Source organism: Rhodnius prolixus, unplaced genomic scaffold (genome assembly GCF_049639745.1).
Source record: "Rhodnius prolixus isolate KJV_2025 unplaced genomic scaffold, Rpr scaffold_7, whole genome shotgun sequence".
NCBI lineage: Eukaryota > Metazoa > Arthropoda > Insecta > Hemiptera > Reduviidae > Rhodnius > Rhodnius prolixus.
The window spans coordinates 23840611-23859873 of NW_027411582.1; the positions used below are offsets into that span (position 1 = coordinate 23840611).

At 30.4% G+C, this 19263-nt stretch overlaps 3 protein-coding genes across 6 annotated transcripts in view; 2 read left to right on the forward strand and 1 right to left on the reverse strand.

The window, feature by feature from the left end:
- The first annotated feature begins 459 nt into the window (after nt 1-459).
- flip (ankyrin repeat and SAM domain-containing protein flippy) lies at nt 460-2965 on the forward strand. 2 transcript variants are annotated; one of them, XM_074114538.1, is made up of 6 exons: nt 460-715; nt 787-911; nt 1014-1095; nt 1464-1691; nt 1893-2020; nt 2441-2965. In XM_074114538.1, exons 1-6 carry the CDS (start codon nt 561-563, stop codon nt 2665-2667), a joined length of 945 nt encoding a protein of 314 aa, XP_073970639.1. In that variant the 5' UTR covers nt 460-560; the 3' UTR covers nt 2668-2965. The 2 variants fall into 2 exon arrangements, with proteins under 2 accessions (XP_073970639.1, XP_073970640.1); XM_074114539.1 differs by having other exon boundaries at nt 2492-2965.
- Nucleotides 2966-5661: 2696 nt separating this feature from the next.
- Usp5 (ubiquitin specific protease 5) lies at nt 5662-16838 on the forward strand. Its single transcript, XM_074114540.1, has 14 exons — nt 5662-5975; nt 6104-6229; nt 6304-6477; nt 6573-6679; nt 6828-7015; nt 7983-8128; nt 8253-8446; nt 9311-9382; nt 9463-9655; nt 10222-10305; nt 10796-11040; nt 11302-11693; nt 12370-12600; nt 13133-16838. Exons 1-14 carry the CDS (start codon nt 5865-5867, stop codon nt 13303-13305), a joined length of 2436 nt encoding a protein of 811 aa, XP_073970641.1. The 5' UTR covers nt 5662-5864; the 3' UTR covers nt 13306-16838.
- A 562-nt stretch (nt 16839-17400) lies between these two features.
- LOC141447230 (uncharacterized) overlaps nt 17401-19263 on the reverse strand; it is a 106437-nt gene continuing 104574 nt past the window's right edge. For all 3 annotated transcript variants that reach the window (XM_074114542.1, XM_074114541.1, XM_074114543.1), the window contains exon 6: nt 17401-19105. In XM_074114542.1, the coding sequence (XP_073970643.1) occupies nt 18806-19105 (300 nt within the window). In that variant the 3' untranslated portion in view covers nt 17401-18805. The remainder of the gene's footprint in view (nt 19106-19263) is intronic.

The window sequence follows — 19263 nt, forward strand, 5'->3', positions numbered from 1 at the left end:
AAATCGGGTTAAAAGCACACTCGAAAACAATGTAAGTCAAATAGAGAAAAATAGGATAACTGTAAATATAGATAGTGAAATTTCAATTATTTAAATCGATAAATTAAGAGAAAGGATATATAAATAATTGGTTAACATGTTTTATGCATACCGTGCCTTGAAACATGTAGCTAGCTATAGATTACACATAAAATAATCTATTCAATTTTTCACCATCGATCGCCAAAAATATTAAATATGTTTACATCTACTTACAATGAAATAATTCGCGTTTAATGTAATAAATGAGTAGATTGTTGTGCAAGAGCAGTTTTTTATTATTCTTCTGCCTAGAATAATAGTAGACAGTTTTTTCTATTAATAATCGTAATATTTTTATATCACTTGACTTCACACGAGAGGTTGTCAACAAGTTGAAAAGTTGTCATGGAGATCAGCTAGAATTAGTGAATACTGAGAAATTGGGTGCCCCGGTTTACATCCTAATGTAAATTATTAAATTCAAAACTTAAATTTATAAAAAAAAATAACTTTACCGGGCAAATGTTTAAAATTCTTAGATGGCAAATAAAAATCTTTCAATAGACGTTCTTAGCTCTACTCAAAATACTATTACTCTCAAATGGGTGTTAGAAAATGAAGAATTCTCTGAGGTACCTTTAATTTCTAGAGTTCAAATTAAAGATGCAATTTACAAGTGGATTACTAAGTACTGGTAATAATTCTTTTTTTAATTTAAGATTTTAAAATTAAAACTAGCGGCATAACTAATCTTTTGACTGTTAGGGGTGTAACAAATCAAGCAACTATTAAAGAACTTGCCCCAGAACATGTTTATACCATTAGAGTTGGAATGGCAACTGAATCAGGAGAAGAAGTTTGTAGTGATAGTATAACTGCTGCAACTAAATGTGATGTATTATTTTTGTAGTGTGCTATAGAAATATTTAAAAAAACCCAAGATGACATTTAATTTATCTCGTTTATATTTTATAAAAAATAATGATTCTCAGGTGGACCATTGTGGACTTACCATATTTTCAAAGCTGTTGAAACTTCCAAAGCCAAACAATTACAGAATTATATTTCTCAAAGGTAAATGCTCTTTAGATGCTGACTAAGTGTAGGGTAAATGTTTATAGAATTTATTGGGTCTATCATTCAAACAGGCCAAGGTTTTTAAAGTTATTTCAAAAGTTTATGTGGCTAATATCGTGTGGAATTCACACTTTACAAAGAAGATAATTCTACAACCATAAAAGGAATATTATTATCATAAGATGTTGCGAGTCATTTATGTCTTTGCTTTTTGGCCTTAATTGGCTCTTTCTTAAATCTAAAAGTCTTTAGAAACTTTGTGAGGGTGAAAACTGATCAACTATTATTTTTAATTTTATTTAATTAAAAAAAAGGAGTTAGTCTAACTAATTATTTCAAATAAAGTAAGAAATTGTTTCTTTTAGAAGCAGAGCAATTCAAGCAGTAAACAAATATGGTGAAACGCCTCTAATGCAAGCGGCTAGAATTGGTGAAATCAACTGCATGAGCGTTTTGCTTAATGCAGGAAGTGATCCAAATTGTAAGATGTTTCCTTCTTTGCAAACTCCCCTTATGGCTGCCTGTTTTGCGGGCCACAAAGATGTTGCTGAACTACTTGTGAGTCATGGTGCTAGCTGGACGGAAAAAGATATGTTGGTGATTTTCTTAATTATTCATTACTTACTTTATAAATGTATTTTCCTCTTGTAGCTTAAGTAAGTGGAGATCTCTTAAGATCGTATTACCATCTTCAAAGATCCAGATCTTCTTATTCTCAGATCCTGTTACTTCTTCTTTAGCCTAAAGCATTCATGATAAATTACGATTCATTGACTTTATTCATTTCTTTCCAGTTGTGGTCGCGATGCTCTTCATTATGCCATATCCAATTCACAATTGGAAACAGCGCAAATGGCTCTTAACGGAGGATGCGGAGTCAATTCCAGAGATATATACAACTGGACTCCATTGATGAGAGCTGGTAATGATAAAGCTAATTAAGTAGCAAAATCTGGTTTAAGTTTGAGATGTTACTACATTTTGATAATTATTGAATTAAATTGAGATTCCCTTTAAACTTTGAGATGTTTTTAATCATTTCTAAAGTTTTTAAAACTGCTTTAGATCTAATAAAGCGTGAAACAAACATATTACTTTAGGTATTTTCAATGAAATTTCTCGATTTAAACTGATTTCGTTTCTGATTGATTTCTCAAAAACAGTAAGATCTATATATAATACTTACAAACACAAATTACTTCACAACATTCTGAAGATGTTTTTAACATTTGATTCATTCTCTAGATTTCTCTAAAATTCTGCATCATATTGTTGTAAAATTTAAGCTATAATTATCAGAACATGTTTTGTATATAGTAGAGAAATAATGATATTATTTCAGTTATTTTAGGGGCAAGTGATGCTATATTAACTGAACTTTTATTACATGGAGGTGACGTACAACTGAGAGATGAACACAATCATACTTGTATAGATATGGCTTATCTGTATAAAAATGAGAATATTATACTTTTAATAACAAAGCGAGATGAAGAAGAAATTATACACGAAGACAATGATCGACTAATCTCAGATTTAAACGAAATAAAAGTTGTGGAGAATACATGAAGACTTGCAAAGAATAAAGGTATATTTTATCCTTGAAGTGTCTAAATCAAACAAGATTAATTGTAAATATTCTGAAAATATTTGTAATATTGAATTTTATTAAATTAGCGATAGTAAATACCGAATGTAAGTTTATAATAAATAAATCCTGTCCATTTTAAATTTCTTACTTAATTTTTAATTACGAAACCGCAACAATTGTACTAAATTAATAATGCCACTTTTATATCTTTAACAAAGTTTTTTGTATCGAAGTAAACATCTTTACTGTATATCCGTTAAATTAATTACGTACTCAACTAATTAAAACTGTCCGGTAGGACAGTTGTATAAGGGTTGATCATCAAAAACTGCACGAAAAAGCGTTAGGTTTAAAAACACCCAACTTTGACAATTTTTTTCTCTTTTTCTATAAAAGATAAAATTCCCAAATTTTCTTTAAAATATAGGGCAGATCCTCCTTTATGACTGTAATTTTTTTGCAACAAGCTAGATTTGATAGATATTGAGAAAAAAGATGCTCAAAATGAGCAAAAACGGCATTTTCAAAAAATGTTCTTGTTCTTGTTCTTCTTGTTCTTCTTGTTGTTGTTACCTTTTTTGTAAACAACGTAGCGCCTAAACGCGTGAACCGATTTTCATGAATGAGATGTCATTCGATTCGGAATTTTATGTAGATGTGCCTTTTGGGGGTCCCGACGCTGTACATGGAATGGGAGAGGAGTTAGCCCCTTTTATGTGAGGCCCCCTCCAAAATTATTATCATTAATTACTCTGTAAATCTTAGCCCGATTTTGATAAAATTTGGTAGGATGACAGGGTTAGGGCTCCCCTACGTAACATTAAAGCGACGATCTGCTCTTACACTTGTTAAGGGGAAGTATAGCAATCGTTTCAAATTATCGAAACGTAAACCGATTTTCATGAATAAAGTGTCATTCGAATCGAAATTTTGTACAGATTTGCACTTTAAAAGTCTCGACGCTGTGCCTCAAAAGGAGGGGAGTTTGCCCCACCCAAGTAAGGCCCTTTCTAAAACTATTATTACCAATATTTCTATAACGCTTAGTCCGATTTTGATAAAATTTAGTAAGAAGAAGTGGTTAAAGCTCCTCTACGTGGCTGTGAAGTGCCATCATGCTCTTACACCTACTAAGAGGAAGTATTGCAATCGTTAAAATTTTCAATGAGTGAACCGATTTTCATCAATGAATTGTAGTTCGATTCAAAATCTTTGCCTCTTTGCCTTTTAGGGAGAAGTACTGTAATCGCAGTTTATTTTTCTTACTCCTCTTAAAGGGAAGTACTGAAATCGCAGTTTAATTTTGCTATTTACGTACAAATTACCTTCCTATTTTATTCAAAACGCTTTCTCAAAAAAATTGTTATTGAGGATGGTTTGGGGACCGCAACTATAATCATTCTTTAAAAAGATCTGTCCAGTGGTAGTAACTCCGACTTAACACCTTTTCAGGTTATAATGATAAAATTAAATTTATTATTCCCAATTTTAATAAAATCTGAAAAGCAGATATGTAACTTTGCAAGATAGACAAAAAAGAAAATCTATCCAAAAGGTACAAAAATCTCCTTAACAAAAACTTACAGTTTAAAATGTTAAGTATAAGGGTTGATTAAACGCCAAAAGGTACACAAATCAGCTAGTACCCAACATTTCATTGATATTATTTTAAGTAATTTTACTACATTAATTTTCATTAATATTTTTTTGAATTTATTAGATGTTTCACAGACCCTTATGCTGGCCAGTTCATTCATTTTCTTTTATGATTTAAGTCGCGTCAACATCAAGGTTATTGGCGCCCGGAGCTTTTTTCAGTGCACTGCCGGCCTCCGGACAGTGTTCTCTCGTTACAGACAACTCTGTCCATCACCCGGACAGTGAGCTGTAAGAAGCTCTTAGAAAGAGAAAATCTAAGGGTCAGCAGCTGGATTCGAACCCGGAACCTCCACGTGAGAATCCAATATGCTAACCGCATAGCTAATCCCTTCCCTTTGTTCATTCATAATATTTTATTTTTTTGTTATAATTATGATAAAATGTATATTATATTTTCGTAATTAAATAGGTACTTTATTTTAGCTTTATTCCAAATTATTCTTCTGATTTATGCTCTTTATTCTGAATAGTCACATATATCGTATGTATGTACATGCACGTTAAAGTAAAAAAAGACAAAGGCAGAGTCGGCTACTATTTAAATTTGAATCACGGATTTAAAACAATATTTCAGTCTAGAATTCGTCTTTCCGAAGTATTTGTGAGCACAAATAACGCGTAGGTAATATCAAGTAAATTATTCAACAATAATTATTCATTTCTCAATTGTAATTTAATGTAGTCCCTCTAATTTTACTTATAGTAAAATACTGGAATAATTATGTTAGCTGTCATAAAAATATGCATATCTTATTTATCTTATTACAGTCAATCTAAGTTAAATGGTGTTCTACTTGAACAAATATTTTGTAGATTAAAATGGCCAGCATAAGGGTCTGTGAAACATCTAATAAATTCAAAAAAATATTAATGAAAATTAATGTAGTAAAATTACTTAAAATAATATCAATGAAATGTTGGGTACTAGCTGATTTGTGTACCTTTTGGCGTTTAATCAACCCTTATACTTAACATTTTAAACTGTAAGTTTTTGTTAAGGAGATAGTATATTATTATTTAATTGCATAATGATTTTGAGAGAGAGTGGTCCGTTTGAAGTTACTAATTTTTAACAAAAACGATAGTTTTTGGTATTTTTTTAAGACTAAAATATGTTAAAATCCTCAGTTTTCACAATCATCACCAAAGCTGAAGCAGATAACTACCTTGCCAGATGCTTAATCGAAAAATACTCCGTTGAATTTGAATTCAAGCACCATTTTAGTCTCTAACCTGGATCAAGGTGGTATAAAAACATGTTGCAACAATGAAATATTTGTGACAAAATTCTAAGTAACAAGATTTGGTTATTGCTATATGTAATAGTGACAAATATAATTTTAAAAAAATATGAAACTAAAACATCTGCAAAAATCAAAGAAGTGTTTTTTCCCCACTAGTAGTTACACTGTGGAACCGGCGACTTGTTTTGTCTTGTATTTCATTTCTGAGTGAGTAGCAGTTAGCGCAGGTTATACGTTGTACAGCTGAATTGATTTTAAAATCATTACCAGTTATGACTGATGCTTCAATATCATCACTTACGCCACATTTATCAAAAATTAGAGTACCTCAAAAAAATGATCGAATTTACAAAGATGAATGTGTTTATTCCTTCGATACACCCGTAAGTGCTCTATCATGGAAGGTTTTGTGTTGGTTATAAAAGTTGTATTCTATTTTCAAGAATAAATTGCTTTATTTATGTGTAATTTTGATTTTTTAACAATAATGTAAGTCATCAATGTATTTAAGGATATCGAAACTGGACTCTATGTTTGCTTACAAACATTTTTGGGCCTAGGAAGAGACTTTGTTGAAAGACATTATCGTAGGACTGGTAGCAAAGTTTATCTTCATATCAAAAGGGATAGAATAGAGGTACTAATTATTAATAATTTGGCTCACATAATTTTATAGATAAATACTTTAAAGTTTTGTATTGTTATTTATAGAAAGATGACAAACAAGGTGACGGACCCGAGCGTAAAGTTACCAAACTTGCTATTGGACTAGAAGGTGGGTTTGAACCAGATAAAAATAACGTCGAAACTACAGAGGTTCATAGTATAGTTATAATACCAGAGTTTACGACCATTCCTTGGCCTAATAATCGACTACCACAAGTTGTACGTACATTTGATATTCTAACACGTTTAATAGAAATTATTAAATACTTAAATTAATACTGTTCTATTAATAAGTTTTGTTTTTCATGTTACAGATTGTAAATTCTGTGCAAGGAATTTTAGATGCCGACTCTGCTTCTAAACTTGCAGAAATTGAAGCATTATCTGGTACTTGGGATGGAGAAGCTCGTGTAGTCTCAAAGTACGTTTTGTTTATTACGTTTTTTTTTTGTAAAAAAAAAAAAACCTGAAAATAGAGGAGAGAGAGAGATGCAGGGAATATACCAAATTTACCTGATAAACGAAGAGTCAGATGAATTTTCTTCTTTTAAAAGTAATTTTACTTTTAGACATGCGGCCACTTTGGTTCAACTTGATAATGGAAAGAAAATACCACCTATGGGTTGGAAGTGCGAAAAATGTGATCTTGATAGTAATCTATGGCTAAATTTGACTGACGGAGTCATACTTTGTGGAAGAAAATTCTATGATGGAAGTGGGGGAAATGAACACGCCCTGCAGCATTACAGGGAAACTGGTAATTGTACAATATCATAAATTTAAAATTTAAATAACAATCAGTTTATACAAGTAATGAATGTGCACATTATAGCTCTTTTAGTTGAAATAGTCATGCATTCGTTCTCACTGTAGAATAGATTCATATTAGTATCTTACGAAAGAGAATGAGTCTCCATACTTGCCTTCTTTTTGCTTCTGTAATCCTGGTTAGACTTAGAGGAGAGTGCAGAGTTAAGAAAAGTCAGTTTTGAAGTGTGAAGAGCACTATTTTGTAATGCTGAAATATCAACGGTAGATAGTGCTAGTGACATATAGTACTTCGAAGTATTCCAAGGAATGCAGGTGATTCCAATAAATAAAATAGTCTTCTGATTATTGACCTTATGTTATCCTAATTACTTTTTTGACCCGAATGATTAGCAGTAATACAAGCAAGATCTATTGAAAGATACATTCAGAGGGAATGATGGAGCGGAGTTCTTCAATAGATTCGTGGTCAATGCAATATTATAGGCAATGAAAAAGCAGATCGCTTAGTGATGGTGGGTCGTACTTTACATCTACATTGCTTTCCCAATCATTAAATCAAAACTGAATGTAAGAAAGAAGAAAAACAGTTGAAAAATTTCCACCATAATAAACTCACGACAGTCAACATTCGGGTGAAGACCAGTCATTTCTGCTCCGTATTCGCTCATTCTATTAGATAGATTGTTCACATCTGACAGTTGGGCTCTGCCTTGAAAACAGTCGGCATAACCCGAATAAAAACTTTTAATATTATATATTCAAGGTTTTATTATTATACTGGTTTACAGAAACTAAATGGCAAAAGCCTTTGTTTTGGTCTGATACAAGTTAAGTAATTTCAGTTACAGTATTGTTTTGACTCATCCAAAACGTTCCTCTTGTAGTGCTTGATATTTCAGATTCGCTTAACAAAACATTATAAACCTTCAACATATTTGTGTAATTTGTTTTAGGTTATCCATTAGCTGTAAAATTGGGAACTATAACCAGGGAAGGCAAAGGTGATGTCTACAGTTATGATGAAGATGATATGGTAGAAGATCCTTATTTGGTTCAACACTTAGCTCATTTTGGCATAAATATTCAATCATTAGAAAAAGTAATTAAAAAATCTTATTTAATTATACTTATTAGAAAAATTTTAATTCCTAAACAAACTGTAGCAGTAATTTTTCATTGCTTTCAATAAAGAAAAATAATTATCATTGGTTATATAATTTCAGACTGGTAAAAGTATGGCCGAATTAGAACTTGATTTAAATCAAAGGTATGGTGAATGGGCCTTAATGCAAGAAGCAGTTACGCAGTTAAAGCCAGCATATGGCCCAGGATATACTGGCATTAATAATATGGGCAATTCTTGTTATCTAAATTCTGTAATGCAAGTTATTTTCTCTATACCAAGTTTTATAACTAAGTAAGTAATTAAATTATTATTTATTTCACGTTAATTTCTAAATAGATATTTATCAGCTTCCTTCAATGCCTGCGCTATCCAAAGTCCCTTTGCGTAATATGTTCGCATATGGTGATCAGAGAGTGATTATTTGTGCATCAAATCCGATTAGTTGCCATATCGGCTGTGTGATCTGTGCATTAATATTTTTGTTGCTCTTCGACTATGATTTCCACAAGTCCTAAGTCCATAAAAAAGTGGCAAAAGGAAATTTCTGGAGGCTTATATGATGTAGGTCTTGCTTTCATAAACTCCAACAATAAATTGCAAGATTACATCTGAAGAATGGTGAGATCTTAAAAGAATGCGAAGTAGTTTATGGTTTCTTTTCAAGTTAGTTTTTGCAAGTTATTTTCTTCATACCAAGTTTTATAACTAAGTAAGTAATTAAATTATTATTTATTTCACGTTAATTTTTAAATTGATATTTATCAGCTTCCTTCAATGCCTGCGCCGATGTGCCGAGTTTTTGGTCCATTCTCTACCGTTTAGTACCAAAACGTTTCTGCATGTACTTCATATCGTTCTCCGCATCGGAGATTAATTTTATCTTTGCCACCACTTTCTCAGATTTCATATGAAACCTATCTCCGAAGTTGGACAACCTTTCTGAGGGCGTCTCAAGCTCAAATCCAGGATCTTAGTAAAATACTACCAAATTAAATGCTACACTGTCTCTAATTCACTACTGATTTCTCTGCACACTTAATAAAAGTGAAAGTGTTATACTAGTTGCTTTTCTGATTTTTCACAATTATATCGGCATTAGTTCATTAATTTATAGATTCTTTTAAACATTTATCCAATCTTTGATACATATTTTAGGTACTATAATGATGCATCGGTTATTTTTGACAATACCCCTGCAGATCCTGCAACAGATTTTAATGTACAAATGTGAGTAACCGAATTCGCTAGTGATTGTTACTAATTAGAATACAACCATTATAATTTATTTATTAATTTTTTGTTTTAAGGGCAAAATTTGCTTGTGGTTTACTTTCTGGTAAATATTCAAAACCTCCGCCACAGGGACCTGAAAAGAAAATTATACCACCAATTTCAGCACATATGTTTAAAAATCTTATTGGGAAAGGCCATCCAGATTTCTCTACGAAAAATCAACAAGATGCTCATGAGTTTTTCCTTCATCTTCTTACAAATGTGCAGGTATTTTGTGTTATAAAATACTTAATTTAATTTTACAGTTGTTTTTAATTTAATTTAATTTATCCTGCAAATGAGTTAATCTCGTAAAAATTTTCTCATTATTTAAGATTTTTATTTCTGTCTACTTTAAATGCAAAAATTGTAATAATTTTGCGCAATTAAATCTAAATATTAGGTTTCATTGCAATGGAGGCAAAATATACTAATTATAAATTAGTCATATCGAAGCAAGAGCAATCTTTTTAAGATTGAAAATATGGTAGAGACAGTAATTCTAATAATATCGTAAATTTTATTAGTCTTAGCGCGCATCTTTTTTTATATTTCTAATCGGTTCCGATCTCGTGTTTTATAAAGAATTTGACTACCACTTATGTCTTTGTCAACAACTAAAATTGCTAACTGTAAAAAAACTCTCAGATGACTGTTATTAGAACCCAAAAACACTTTCTGAAGTCAACGATGTAGAAAAAAAGTATTTTATTATTTGAAAATATATAATTTTTGAGTGATGCTTAAGATTTTGGAAAATATCGTGTAATCGCCAATTCTTTTTGTTTTTTTAGCGTAACAGTAGAGGCAGTTCAGACCCTACAGAATGTTTTAAACTTCAAGTCCAAGATAGATTTCAATGTGGAGCTACCAATAAGGTATTTATAGTTTTATTATAAAAAAGAAAAATTAAAAAAAATTGTGATTTTCTTAAAGTCACAGGGGCAGCAAATTTACTAATAAATTGTGGTTGGATTTGCGATGATTGGTCAGATAGTTGATTTTATTCATTAAATCGTACTTTTTTTGCTTGAATCTTAATTAGTATTAAGATTGATTGGTTCTTACAGATAATTCGATTGTCTTGTATAAAGTTAATAATAATAAAGCTTGCAAACATTAAAGTAAAAACTAATTCGAAACTTTTGATCAAAATCCCTGAAAAGTAAGACGTACTGAATATACGAATGTTGTGATAATCCCATAACTACTAGGCCTTCAATTATATTTGTAACTTAGGTTATTTTTCAATCACATACTTTTAATTTGAAACAATTTTACGAGAAATCTATTTTTGGAGTTCTTGGCCATAAAATTTACCAGGCACGTCTCGTATTTGCTAATTACAATGAACTTTTTGTACATTAGGTGAAATATACTCATCGAGTAGAATACTGTTTACCATTGCCAATTCCATTAAACGCTGCTATTAATAAAGAAGCGGTAGCAGCATATGAAGCTAGACGTAATAGTACAGAAAACAGAAACATGAATAATGAAGAAGTTGTGAGACCTCATATACCAATAGCAGCTTGTCTTGAAGCATTCACTCAGGAAGAAATTATTGAACAGTTTTATTCATCGGCGATTGGAGGGAAAACTACAGCCAAAAAGTTAGTAATTATTATTGCTATTATTTTAATAATACTTCGAAGGCTTTGCTTGATTGATTGGAGTAACTCCAATATCCGGTTCTGTAATAATTTTTTACATAATAATAAATAATTGCCATCTTTCTGTGTTGTTACGCCCTCTTGCTATATCAAAAGAATAACTTTAGTGTTGATTCTCTTAGAAACTTTTCTAAGTCAAAATAGGTCCTTCGTCTGTTTCAAACCATATTTTTTTTAAATTATTATTATTTTTTTTTTTAGGACTACTCGTTTGTCCAGTTTTCCAGCTTATCTCTTAATTCATTTGAAAAAGTTTACACTTTGTGAAGGTTGGACTTCGGTTAAATTAGATGTATCTGTAGATATGCCGGATGAATTAGATTTAAGCATGCTACGTGGTAAAGGCTTACAGCCTGGAGAAGAAGCTTTGCCAGAATTAGCCGCTCCAGTACCACAACCACAATTTGCGCCAGAGCTTTTAGCTCCTCTAGTAGATCAAGGATTTCCAGTAGAAGCTGCTAAGAAGGCTATTTATTTTACAAACGGTCGTGGTCTTGAAGAGGCTAGCAATTGGTTAATGGAACATATTGCTGATGCAGATTTTGCTGAACCATTTGTACCACCTGGTACTGAACTGTCATCAAATTCACAAGGTAAATTTTGATTTGATACATTTATATACGAGGTCTGTAAATTAAGTAATGAGACTTATTTTTTAAAATTTTTCTATTCAAAAAGAATTACAATTCTATAATTGTTACCTTCAAAATAACTTCCTTCTGAAGCCACACAGCGCTGGAGACGTTTCTTCCACTCCTCATAGCAGTGCTCGAACTCCAATACTGGAATAGCCTTCAGCTGGTCGGCTACAGCCGTTTGAATGTTTTCGACTGTCCCAAAAAGAGTTCCCTTGAGGTGATTTTTCCAAATTCGGGAAGAGAAAAAAGTCACAAGGACTCAAGTCAGGCGAATATGGAGGCTGAGGAGTCACAGGAATGTTTTTACTGGCCAAAAACTCGTTTATTGAGACATCAAGAACAAGTGGGTGTTGCATCTCGATAATGCTCCTTGTCACACAGCAATTCTTCAAGGAGTGGAAGAAACGTCTCCAGCGCTGTGTGGCTTCAGAAGGAAGTTATTTTGAAGGTAGACAATATAGAATTGTAATTCTTTTTTAATAAAAAAAAAATTAAAAAATCTGTCTCATTACTTAATTTACAGACCTTGTACAAAAACAAAAAAATATCTTCCCAAATGTATGTACAATTACTAAATGTAAATTTAGTTTGTATACATTATTACTAAATTTAGTTTGTGTTCAATGTTTAGCTAAATTTGTACCAAATGAAGAAGCATTATCAATTATCACCAGCATGGGATTTTCTATACCTCAAGCTACTAAAGCATTAAAAGCTACAGATAACAATGTCGAAAGAGCGGCAGATTGGATTTTTTCTCATGCAAATGAATTAGATGAAGAAGAAAGGCAAAGTGAAAATGTTTTTGTTAATACGGAAAATATGGAAGCAACTCAAGAAAAATTTGATGATGGGAGTTCCAGTAAGATAATTATTAATTCATTGAAAATGTTGTTGGGTAATTGGATGTTGGTTTTGAATCCATGAAAAAAAGGTAGGTTCATCAGTTAGTTTACTGTCGAAATCCCTATACCAAACTGATGAATCCATCTTTGATTGATGGATGAAACTGGTCAGAAATAACAAAACCTGCTTATAAAATCACTATATTTATAAAACTTTTTTTCGACAAAAATAGTAAGATTGGTATACCTGGTTTTCATTAAAGATATAACCGAATAAAATTAAAACCGTATAAGTTTCCTCAATCTTTGTTCAACGTCCTCATTGATTTTCTATGAATAAAATTAGGAAGTTTAGCTCACGTTAAAAAAAAAATGGCTGTCAACAAATTTTATTGTTAATATAAGACAAAAGGAATTCCTGTACAAAATTGCGTTGCCCATGAGTTGTAAATTAAAAAAATTATTTTAGAATCATAAAATTTGTAATGCCTACACGATATATTTTAAGAAATAAATAAGTAAATAATTTTATTTTTTTAATGATTTCAGAATATCGTTTGGTTGGTTTTATCTCACACATGGGTACATCATCGATGGTAGGCCATTATGTGTGCCACATATTGAAACAAGGACAATGGACCATTTATAATGATGAAAAAGTAGCCTATTCAGAACAACCACCAAAAAATCTTGGTTACCTGTACTTGTATGAAAGAATATAGCCATATGTACAACCTTCCATAATTTCAAATATGTTTGCTCGTGTGTCTAAAATTATTATTTTTTTTTTTTAAGGCATCCACAAGTTTTGTTTTTTTCCCCCTCTCTTTTATTAACAAATGCTATTTAATTTTTATTGTGCCTTTCATAATACTTTTTTTTATTTTATTTTAAATATTGCAAACTTTTCAAATATATTTGATAATTAACTTTTTTTTTTTTTTATTTTGAAATGTGCAGTTCTTATTTTTATAAGTCCTCCTTTCCGTTTTCCGTTGTTTATTAATTAAATGTTGATCTCGACTAGTTGCACTTACCAGGTGTATATTAAATTGTGACACAATTTTTATATATATTCTTATAAAATGCGGTGTTACTCAGCATTATTAAAATTTTTTTTTTTTTAAGTTATTCAATTATTACTCATTTAATTATGTTGAATTAAAATTAATCCTGGTTAAAAATAAATTTAATCTATGTGGACTTTTTTTTTTAAATCTCTAATGAAGCGTTCAAAGCTTTAAGTTTAACAAGTAGATGTAAAAAGTATTATGTATACAATGCATTACGTGCCTATTAGATTTCCTTTAATTAAATAAAAAACATTACTTATTTATAGTGGCGTTTAGCAATAACATTTCAATAAAAGATTTTTTATAAAATCTAATAAAATCTCTTCAATTTAAAAATCCTATTGAATACCAACAAAAGGGTTTGACGAGCAGTTAATGGCGAACACTGCAAAGCCAAGGTATTGTGTGATACTGGGTTCGATTCTCCGTTCTAAAACTTGGTTTTTAATTTAATTGTTAATGTGAGAACTTCGTAGTGAATATATTATCATAAATTGTAAAATAATTTCTGAGAGAAAAGAGCAGATTCTGTTTAGAAAATGTTTTCAGTAAAATTTGCGCAGCTATTCAACTATTATTGTACTTAGTAGTTTTGATGTGCGTGGAAATAAACCTACATTGATTTGAAGGAGGTTATAAGGTGCGTTTCATAACTATAAAACCACTCGAAATTTTTAATTTAAAAGAGTTCCTTGAATTGTAGAATTAATTGCACGCAAAGCAATTTAAAAAAAAAGGTAAAATAAAGAAAAAATATCCATTCTAATTGAACTTTTGCTTTTTAAAATGTTTTTCATTAATAAACTTGATTTTGTGAGTGTGTCATAACTATAAAACCAATTGAGTAAACAATATCTGCTTGGAATCTTGTCATTTAAAAACAAACTCTAATCCTCTTATTGCGATAAATAGACAGTGAACTTTAGTCTCTTTTTGTTTGCCATGCAATGATATTGAACATTAAGACATTGAACATTAGTCTCTTTGTTTTCCATGCAAGATGCCGCGAGGTAAACTACTCACAGACGAAGAAAAAGGTAAAATTTTGGCTTTTGCCGAAGAAAAATTATGTCTTCGGGAAATCGCCAGGAGACTGCAAAGGTCCCATAATGTGGTGCGAAACTTTTTGGCAAACCAACAGAATTATGGAAAAAATAAAAAAGGTGGGCCTAAAAAAAAACTTTCACTTCGTTGTGAACGACGAATTATTAATTATTCAAGCAATTCAGTCAAAAGCATTAGCAAAATGATTTCTGACCTTAATCTGAACGTTTCGCGCTCTACCGTGTACCGTGTTCTTAAACGAAGTAAATTTATTAAATGTCAAAAAATGCGAAAAGCGCCAAAACTTCAACTTCGCCATATTGCAGCAAGATTGGAATTCGGGCGACACAACATTTCCACTGATTGGCATTCCGTGATTTTTTCAGATGAAAAAAAATTTAATTTAGATGGTCCAGATGGCAACAGGCATTATTGGAGAGATCTTAGAAAAAACCCTGTTAAATTTTCTAAGCGAAATTTTGGCGGAGGGAGTGTAATGGTGTGGGGAGCTTTTTGTTCAACGAAAATGCTAAAGTTAGCATTTCCCTCCACCAAAATGAACAGTGCAGAATACACCACTGTTCTTGAAAACCACTTGTTGCCTTTCCTTCACCAAAATAATCACGTGCAATGGACATTCCAGCAAGACAACGCTGCTATTCACAATAGCCGAGCAACCAAAACATGGCTCACATCTCATAACATCCCTCTCCTTCAATGGCCTGCTTGTTCTCCTGATCTTAATCCCATTGAAAATGTATGGGGTATCATTGTAAGAAAGGTTTACGCCGAAAACCACCAATACGGGAATGTGGAATATTTAAAAAATGCCATAATCAAATCATGGAACGAAATATCCGACCAAGTCAGAAAAAATTTAATTTCAAGTATGGGAAAAAGGCTTTTCCAGGTTGCTGAGAAGAGGGGAGGAACCTCTGACTATTAAAAATGTACAGATGTTACAACCAGTAGTTTTTTGATAATGAAATTTATTTTTATTTTGGTTCTATAGTTATGGAACATGTGAATTTTTTATTTTTTTTTACATTTTATTTAAAAAACAACTGTAAAAATAATAAACTGTAATATGTTAATGACACAATTACTTTTTCTTTTCAAATACCTGTTGAAACGTTCTGTGTACAGGTTGTAGGTACACTTTAGAAACTATAGAAAATTTTAAGCGAAAAATTGAAAAAAAAAAAAAATTGGTTTTATAGTTATGAAACGCACTTTATTATAAAGGGTTGGGACGGGTGTTGGTCATGAGCGTGGCTTTGTAATTGGGAGATCCCAGTTCGTATCCCGCTTATGGATAGTTTTTATTTTATAGAAAAAATTGTTTATAGTCAAGTATGAGCTTCCACGACACCTTTATGGTAATTGGACGTTAAGCTCCGCCTGAAAAAATAAGCGATAAATAATAAGACTTTTTTGGTATTATCAAGGGTCAATTTAAATAAAAAAAAAAAATTAAAAAAAATTATCCCTTTGAAATAATTTTTATTATCATTTGATAATAAACAAATTGGCACATAATTTAAACAATGTGCTATCACGTTGCCTTTATTTACAAAATTGGTACTATCAATTTTGTTTTCTTTGTTTAAATCCAAGCTACTGTTTTATATCAAAATAATTAAGGCAGTCAATTTTCAATTTTTTTATCATTAAATAATTTATACAAATCCAGCCAGTAAGAGGCACAAAAAAAATCAAGTAATTACATTCTTTATATCGTATAAACAATGATTTTAAAATTTTTCTTTTTATATAAGTACAGTCTTTTTAATTATTTATAATATGTATATAATATATTACAAAAATAGGATATATTACACAAAAAAAAGTGTACAATTTTATTTACATATAAACATCAGTTAAAATATCACTTTTAAAAATCATAAGTAGCAGTGCAGTGATGAATAAGATAAAAAAAAAGTCCTCATATGTCACTGAGGTTGCAACAGTGATTATTAAACACTAGATAATCTAAAAAAAATAAAAACAGCTAATGGTGGGTTTTTTAAAAATATACAAAAATTAAAAAATAATAATAAAATTTCTTAACTAAACTGATAATGAAATCATGAAATTCTCCAAAATATTATTAAAAATAATTGGTAAGAAAAAAAAAATGGCCTAAAATTTAAAATTTTATTTATTATTATCAGTTTAGCCCTCACTTTATTTAATATTTACAAAATAAAAAGAAACGAAACTACCTTGACTAGCTCATATAATTTGAAGAAATCAATTCTTCTATATTCCTAAAAAACAAAAATTCGTTACTTTTTTTTTTTTTTACAAGTTAAAAGAGATTTCTCTTTGTTCAATTTTTTTCAGATCGATTTTTTTTATTTAATTCCAGACATTTGTAGAACAAGTCACTAACAGAACTTAATATCTGTTCTATTGTAATTTATTAAAAAACTGGATATGAGCACAGTTTTAGTCGAAATAAACTCCTTATTTTCAAAGAGAATAATACGAAAGATAAATAAATTACCTCTTTTTAATTATTCCAGAATAATCGTTGAATTTTTTTTAGAATCGAAAGGAATTTAGGTAATCAATAAAAAAAACCTTAATTTTTGAGAAATAAAGTAAGGTTTAGTGATATGTCAGATGTGAGAAAAAACCCAATCTGATGAAAGAACCTAAATTGTTAACTATGAATAGGCAATTGATTTGGCTGGATTGATGTTTCTCGCCTATGTAGAAAAGAGAGAATCTAGAATGTATAAAGAAGAATAGTGGCAAAGATAAGTTATTTAGAAGGAGATAAATTAATAACTTTTCAATAAATATACGATAAAACTGGGAATGGCGTAGGTATTTTTCTGGTTAACCTAGATAGCAGGTTATTTTAGAGCAAATAGATTTTAAACATTGACATCGAATATTCGATACAAGATCACCACCGTGTGGATACAAGATTGGCTGGTGGTATTAGACAATAAGAGAAATATCTCTAAAAAATTTACAAGACGTTAAAGACTAAAAATATGCTCATCCAAAAATCTTTGAAAATTACAAAGTTACAGTACAAATATAAGAAAATAAGTCATATAATTTTGAAGCGAACTTTAAGCAACGCCATTGTACAAAAGTCAATTTTTAAATAAATAATAGCTCCATTTTTTTTTTTTTTTTATTAAAAAGACAAAAATAGTCTGATTAATTTTCTCTATCACAGACAAATAGAGTTTTTTGTTTTTTAAATGGAAATAATTCTTACTTTGTAATTCTAATTAAAAAATTAATTTTTGAAATTCCAAATTTTTGAAAAAAATGCAAATAGAAGGCGGGCAAAAAACTTTTCGTATTATTAAGTGTTTTTTACAAAGTTTAGATAAAACTTAATATTTATATTAAATATGAAAAAGCTTGGAAGACTAAATAGTATTTTACTCAATTACAATGAGATCTTGATAAAAAACAAACTGTTGAAATGTTAAGAAGTTATGGAAAAAAATGATTCCTATCTACTTTTTAAGACACTTTTTTTTTTTAACATACATTAAAAAGCTCTTTACTTGCAAGTATTCTGAGCCCTTTTCTACATTGAAAGTACTAAAAAAATACTTAATAATTACGTAGATTTCTCAGGGAAAATCAGGCCCACCAAAAAAATAAAGCAACTCGATTAAGCATTAAAAAGATGTCTCAGTTAAGATCGGTAAACAAGTGTCTAGGGTTTTTGACTTGCAAGTACCCTGGGCATTTAACAATATATGTTTATTGACAATCCTACTTTACTTGCTGTTTATTGAATTAGACAAAAAAATATCCAAATTGGTAAAAACTAAATAATAAAGGTCATTTCAATAACAAGATCAATCAATTGATTTAGATATCAGGCAAACAATTAATTCCATGAACTTACTGTTTCGATTTAGGGGTTGAGGATAAACAATCAAAAAAATCCCTAAGCCTTTTTTTCTCCTTCAGATTAATTTACTTTTATAAATTAAAAACAAAAAAAGTATTTTTGTTTACTGTCAGGCACAAAAGGGAATTATATCTATTCCATTAAAACAGCTAAATAAGTGCCAAATTTAAAAAGTGTTGATTTGCTGTATAATTTATGACTTCCACCATTTCAATTTGGATAACTGTTACAGATATTGCTACTTGGGTAATTTTCTTGGAATTTTAAAGAATATTCTTGCATCAATTTATCTACAACTTCGGCCGTATCGATCCACGGTTTCTCTTCTGCTGTTGTACCGTTATGATTTTCTGTTGTATATAGATTATTGTGATGGTGACCAGATAATTGCGGTGGTGATAATAATGGTTGATAAAGGTTACATGTTGGCGCTGCATGTCCGCCCGGTTTTGCTAGATCTATGAGATCAGATCCTGTATTCAATTTGGCCAAAGCTTCGTTTTTATCAACCTGTAAAATTAATTTAACTAAATTACAATATATGTAGGTTAAAATGTGGGCAATAAATTGGTGGCAGATAGATTTATTTAATTAGCAATTCAGAGCCTACTAAGGGTGCGTTCCACTAAGTGCTCACAACGATTAAAATATACCTTCAGTTGTTCCAC